General features: G+C 36.5%; 1 protein-coding gene across 1 annotated transcript; it reads right to left on the bottom strand.

The window, feature by feature from the left end:
- Positions 1 to 4,430: 4,430 nt before the first annotated feature.
- Positions 4,431 to 6,962, bottom strand: LOC107933518 (U-box domain-containing protein 30). The gene has a single exon (XM_016865754.2). The coding sequence runs from the start codon at positions 6,340 to 6,342 to the stop codon at positions 4,987 to 4,989; it is 1,356 nt and encodes a 451-aa protein (XP_016721243.1). The 5' UTR covers positions 6,343 to 6,962; the 3' UTR covers positions 4,431 to 4,986.
- Between the last annotated feature and the right edge of the window lie 261 nt (positions 6,963 to 7,223).

Here is a 7,223-nt window from a genome sequence, read left to right as displayed (position 1 = left end):
TGCCATTGATATTCTTTGGAGGGGAGATTAGAGCCGTTTGAAGGGAGTTGTGAGATCTTTCGAGATTTCAAGGCTTCTTAGGACTTATCTTTTAATTTCTTACTGTCAATTCTTTCTTTATTTCTACTTGTGCTGAATCATTATCTAATCTATTTTCTGTTCTTATTGTGTTTTCAGCCTTTTTCTATCTTAAGGAATCAGCCCAAAAATCCCCAATTTCTAGGGTTTTTCCATACTCTTTTTGGGTGAAATTAGATTGTCGAAATTTGGGGAAAACTATCTTAGTGTTCAATTGGGCAGAATCACAATCTCCTTGAGGGTTTCAAGAACCCTAACACTTATTTCTATTCTCAATTTGATTCTTTGCTGATTTGGGGATTTTATTTCAGATCTGAAAATTCAAAAATCTAATCTTTTAATTTTCTGTTTCGTTTCAGATCTAATTGTTTAGGGTTTTCGTAGGAGTTTCTCGTGACTTGGCAACTCGATCTTGGTCCGCGCGCAATCCTATATCATTTGGTATCAGATTTTGGGCGTTTTGGGTGTTCTTGGTTGATTTCTAAACTGATCTCTATTTTTTAAAGCATAAACAGCAGTTTTACCTAGAAAAATTGTTCAAAAAAATTCATTTGAGTGGGTAAACGTTGTCCGATTGATCTGAAATTTTACATACATGTTTTTGGCACTGTGATTGAATATAAAAAAATTATTCCCGCAAAAAAATCAGTCAAAAAGTCAAAAAAATCAAAAAAGACGAAATTCAATAAAATTTTAAAAAAAAGATTCAGCGGGTTGAATTTGGTGCCCAAAATTTCCAGATAAAAAATTCAATATATAAGGACACTCCAGATTTAATTTCGTGATTTTTGGAGATCGGGAACACCTCGAACGAAGTTGTCAAGTTACTCCGCAGTTTTTCGGGTTTTCTGTTTTCAGCAATTTTTATTGATTCTTAGCTGTAGGTTTTCATTTGTTTACCTTTATTCTTCCTTTACGTTATCTAACACCTTTTTGGTTCTTGTGTTAGTAGGATTTAAACGTGTGCACAACTTCTTCCTCGGTGCAACACGAATCAATTGGTGTCTCGTCAGTTTTTGGCATCCTAGTGCAAATTAGGATTCTTTGGTAGTTTGGTTCACACTCTCTAATTGGTTGATATAAACTCTGATAAAGAACTCACAAGATTGAATTCGACCTCATTGAGAATTTGATTTTTTCTTTTTGAGTGATTAACGGTGAGGTTTGATAACTTTTATTTTTGAGTGTTGAGTGTTTTGCAGGTTTTAAAAAAAATGTCTACAGGTGATAATAATAATGACATATTTAAAAAATTCCAACAACAGTTGGATGAACAGGCTGCTGCTCTTCGAGCCTTGACTGCTACCATCAATGAGGTACGATTGAATCAAGAACCTCAATATCGATATCCAATCAAGGAAGATCGGGATAACCAGCCCCATAGGCGCGACCCTCGACGTGTCCCTAGAATGGATGATGATTTTCATAATCGTGAGCAACCTTCTTTGGCAAAACCAAAGAGTAAGCAGCAACGAGAACATCTCTTTCATACTCGCTGCCATGTACAAGGGAAGCTTTGTAGAGTTATTATTGATGGTGGAAGTTGCACGAACGTAGCCAGCACGACGATGGTGGAAAAGCTTTGCTTAACCACTACCAAGCATCCACAACCTTATCAACTACAAGAGCTTAGCAACGAAGGCCGATTTAAGGTCACTCAACAAGTGCGCATCGCCTTTTCTATCGGTAAGTATCAAGACGAAGTTGTGTGCGACGTAATGCCTATTCAAGCCTGCCATTTGTTGCTAGGAGAACCATGGCAACTGGATCGAAAAGTCACTCACGATGGTCGTACCAATAGGTATTCTTTCAAGCATCAAGGAAAGAAACTCACCTTAGTGCCGCTCACTCCGGAACAAGTCCATGAGGACCAAATCAAACTGAAAAATTCTGTTAAAACAAGTGAGGAAAAAGAAAAAGAGAATGAAAAAGAGCAAAAAGAGATTGAGAGTGAAAAAGAAATTGAAGAAAGAAGAGAAAATGAATTAGAAAAAGAAACAAAAGAAAAAGACGTGGAAAGGGTAGTGAGGAATGTTTCCACTAACCAAGATATGAATTTTTCTTGTGTTGCTACTTTTCAGGTTCCCGAAAGATCGAAAGATAACTTTCAACTTCAATACCTCTCAAATGAAAGACGCTTTCATACGATCAACTTAAGCAAAGATGAAATCACACTACATGATCCCGAAGGTAAGCGAGGTAAGGAAATTTTAGAAACCGAGTCCAGTGCAGATTTGAAAATTATTGATAAAACTTTTGGTGACTTAGTTCTTAAAAGATCCCCTCATTTTGATCCGATTAATTGTTACTCTTCGATTGTGGTTGATAAAGTCATTACGAAAAGAAGCGTGATTTGTTATTCTCTTGATTTACCTTGTGTAAAATCCTTGAATTTGTCCAAATCTGTTTTGGAGAATAAGGTAACGAAATTTTCCAAATTTGTTTTCAATTTATATTCGTGCCTTAAACAGTTTATGTGGTTGTACATGAAGTTTGAGTTCCATTTGACAAACGTTAACTCAACAACGAAGATTCGACTACACTATGCCCCCGATGAGCGAAGGTTTGTTTTAAATGAAAAAGGTAAAATCGACCCTTATTCTTCTGCTTATCGAGGTAAGATGCTTGAAACCTTTGAAACACTTTTGTACTCCTCGGATAGTGATAAAGATCATGTTGATGAACACTTAGATCGAAACGTGCTTGATTGTCCTATTTTATTTATTGATGATCTATCTGTTTTGATAGTTGATAAAAAGATTCTTGTTTTTGATAATACATGTGTGAGTGAATCTATAGACCGTCGATTAATGCATGGTATGATTATGCAACTCTGTGAACCATGTGAATCTTTTCAAATACCTACTTGTGACGATTATGTTTACCATTTGATTTATTACTCGCAATTTATTCATGGTTTGTGGGAACAATGTGAGACGACTGAATGCCTTAAAACATGTCCATCTTTGTTTCAAATATTTGACGAGGCAGTGGTGAGTAAATTAGATTGTTTGCATGGTAATCTGAATCTATCCATTCACATGCGTTATACCTGTTCTATTATGCTTATAATTGGACTACAAGCTTATTTCCGTTGCTATTTACTATCTCATGGCTATTCTTCTCAGTGGACTCAATTGCCATTAGTCCCGTTCGATAGAGGAAAGTCGAGTTCATTTGATTTTTTAGATTCGAGGACGAATCTTTTTGAGGAAGGGGGGAATGATACGAGTCACAAAAGCCCAAATTCTTGAGGGCAAGGCCCAATAAGAAGATTCCAAGCCCAATCAAGAAATCCACCCATACTTAGTTGAAAATCAGGCCAAATTGTCAAAGTGGCCCAAGTTGTAAAGTTTTATTTTTATTTATTTATTTATTTATTTATTTTACTTAGTTTAAATTTTTATATTCAGTCCAAGAGTCCCAAATAAAAGACCCTTGGCCGAATTTCCATATTAAAATAATTAGGAGTTTTTTTTTTTAGTTTTAGTTTTAGTGTTCTAATTAAATTAGGAAAACATTTGAAAGGCCTATTTATATGGCTTGGCCAGTTACCCTACATTACATTACAATTACATTGAAAATTTCAGATTTGATTTGAGTGAAAATTCTCTTTGAGTTCTTCAAGGATTTTCTCTTGAGTTTTCTTTAGAAGTTGTTTTAACAATCTTTTTGATTGTGGGAGCCATCTTCAACCTTCTTCTTGCCATTGATATTCTTTGGAGGGGAGATTAGAGCCGTTTGAAGGGAGTTGTGAGATCTTTCGAGATTTCAAGGCTTCTTAGGACTTATCTTTTAATTTCTTACTGTCAATTCTTTCTTTATTTCTACTTGTGCTGAATCATTATCTAATCTATTTTCTGTTCTTATTGTGTTTTCAGCCTTTTTCTATCTTAAGGAATCAGCCCAAAAATCCCCAATTTCTAGGGTTTTTCCATACTCTTTTTGGGTGAAATTAGATTGTCGAAATTTGGGGAAAACTATCTTAGTGTTCAATTGGGCAGAATCACAATCTCCTTGAGGGTTTCAAGAACCCTAACACTTATTTCTATTCTCAATTTGATTCTTTGCTGATTTGGGGATTTTATTTCAGATCTGAAAATTCAAAAATCTAATCTTTTAATTTTCTGTTTCGTTTCAGATCTAATTGTTTAGGGTTTTCGTAGGAGTTTCTCGTGACTTGGCAACTCGATCTTGGTCCGCGCGCAATCCTATATCACATAGCCTTTGTAATAAATCAAATGTACACAATTGTTAACCAGTAAAAACTTTTACTTTTATTAATTCTTCATGGAGGCTAACAACAAACGAAAAGTGCAGAATAAATAAGAAGAAAAAATAAAAACATGAAAGAAAAGAAAAGGTTATCTTTCATTGTACACATTGAATAGACAATTGATGTCCAGAGGCATTCCAATCTCTCTACAACAGTGGAGCTGAAAATGCAAAACTCCCACTAAAACCCAGACAGGAAAATTGGTCAAGGAAGGCCCCTACCATAGGAACAACTTGGGAGAAATAAGGGCCCCCAACACCAAGGAGCAAAGCAATTCTTTGTCTATTACAATTGTGATTGCAAGCTCCAAAGTCTTGCACAAATAGCACAATTCCATCCCAAGAATGTACCCCACCCACAATAATCCATTCCACATGATCCTTTTGGGGGTTTTATTTTAAGGCATTGGAAAAGAGAACTTCATATAATTCCATTGCAGCATGAAATGTGTTCTTTTTTCTTATCCACATTATGAGTGTTCTTTAAGTAAAGTTGAATCAAATTGCAGGAATTGAAGTGCTTAAATATATACAGGAGAGCTAATTCATACCTCAAACCCCCTATCTCATAAGTATATGATCGTTCATTCTTGGAAGATTTCAAGAACCAATCATGGCAGGCCCTTTAACTTGTCATAGGATTGTCCTTGTGAGCTTGCACTTTGAAATAAAGATGGTGTCTGTATAATTTAGGCTACATAACTTCAAGAGCTCCGAAGATTTTTGCTTCAACAGAGGATTGCAACCGCTCTGAATCACGAGAAGCAGCTTTGCTGCCAAACCGGCTTCTACAGCAACTGAGGAGCATTCCTCAGGGGCAAGTTTACATACGGACCACAGTATTGACAATGCATATTGAGTACAGCTTTCTGAAATTCTCATCAAGAGCCTCACCATATTCGGAATTGTGTTTCCACAATCCTTCAATGCTGCTTTGCCTTCTGGTAGTGATGATAACATGTCCAATATGAAAAGGGCTGATTCCAGGCAATCAGGTTCCAAAGCAGGTAACAATTCAACCAATTGAGAAACGGCGCCAATACTCACAATCAAACCCATGACTTGTTTATGTAAGCATATAGATCTGAGCAAGCTAAGACCAGGCATGATTCCATTCGTGTGCCTCTTATCCTTCACTAAGCGCATTAGACCAACCAATAGCCGATGGCTGGAGATGCTCTCAGCCCGAAATTCCTTCTCATCCATTAACTTCTCTATCAATCGCGTACAATTGATCTTTGTCTCCACTGACCCTTCATTCAGCATGTCTACCATCAACGAAATCTTTGTTGGCTGCATCAAATTGGTTTTGGACTCTGAATCAAGCTCCAAATTGACAAGAATGGCGATCGCCTCTGAACCAACAGCATGGGAAGTAAATGGACCTAACAAGGATGAAATTAGAGAAACTCCACCTTCATCGACCACTGTCTTCATTGCTGTTGCATGTGCAGCCACAACTTGCTTAAGCTCCTTCAAGGCTTGAATCCTGGCCTGACCTTTAGCCTTCTTCAAGGTCTGAAGAAGCTCACTTACCCTTCCTTGTACATCCTCGGATCTCTTCTTCATAAGCAAATATTTCTGCGAAAACCAAGTGTAAATCAAATGGTAAAGGGTTCTATTTGGGGTAACAGAATCATCCCAGAGTTCTTGCATTGTAGTGGGGCAAGTATAGTGCCCCAAATTGAACCATTTGAGAATGTTGGACCTCTCATATGTTTGGCCAGTGCAAAGAGTTACAGGGTCTTGCATTGGCTCAAGAGAGATGGGACAAATAAACACAGAAGGAATCTCAGGTAAATCAAGCTCTTCAATCATTTTCTTCAGATCCAATTTCTCACCAACGGCAGCACCAATGACTCCACCACCAACGCCACCCAAAACCCCATCTTTAACAGCAGTATCCAGATCCAGAACTTGCCCATCACCACTACCATCAAATGCAGCAACAACCACCCCATCCCTCTTTGAGGGTTGAAACATAGGCATCTTTGAAACCCGCCCTTCTTTTTCCAAAAAAAAAAAAGATAAAGCAACACAGATTCTCAAGGTACCAAAAAAGAAGGATTATCTTTAAAACCCCTCTACACTACCCACAACAAGCTCTAAATTCACTGCACTGACAAGCACCCTTCAACCCACATTATGAAAAAAGAATGGAACTTGTATATTTCCAATCAATTCCTCTCTCATTGACAAATCATAAAGCAAGAAAAATACCTTCTTTTTCTCTCTACAAACTCACACATCTATTTTGCTTTATCCTGATCTCTTTTTCTAGGGTCAAAAGTCCATCATAATAACAATAATATCAGTAATAAACACACAATAATCAAGCTCCCATCTTTCACTTCTTGTACAAGCTTCCCATCATCAAGCACCCCAAAACAGCAAAAATAAGTAGGCAAAGAAAAGAAAGATACTAGTAAAAGAAAGCAGTCAAAGATAAACAGTTAAAAGAGTAGTACAAAAGCTAATCAATTAGACCTTTTTCCTCTAAACCCAACCATTAATGGTACAGAAAAAATAGGGGGAAAAAACCCAAACAAGAAAAAAATGAAAACGTTACAAGAATTTAGTGAAGAGAATCAAGTTATTGTGAAAACAGGCCTTACCACAAAATGGAGAGAAAGAGAAGAACAGAGAAAAGCCATGTCCTGCAAAGGCTTCCCTACTGCTCTTCTTTTGGGGCAGTTGTTTGCTGGATAAAAATAAAATAATTTTAAAATTATTAAAAAAAACCTTCACGAAAAATAATAAAAATTAATTATTAATGAGATCATCTTAATATATAAATGCGTTGCTTTTTTTTTTCTTTGAACGAGGAAATGACATTTTTTTTCCCTAATATTTTACCAGAGTAAAAAAAA

This window comes from Gossypium hirsutum, chromosome A12 (assembly GCF_007990345.1).
Source record: "Gossypium hirsutum isolate 1008001.06 chromosome A12, Gossypium_hirsutum_v2.1, whole genome shotgun sequence".
In the NCBI taxonomy this organism is placed as follows: domain Eukaryota; kingdom Viridiplantae; phylum Streptophyta; class Magnoliopsida; order Malvales; family Malvaceae; genus Gossypium; species Gossypium hirsutum.
The sequence above is the reverse complement of the archived record's forward strand: the minus strand, read 5'-3'. Positions and strand labels throughout refer to the sequence as shown.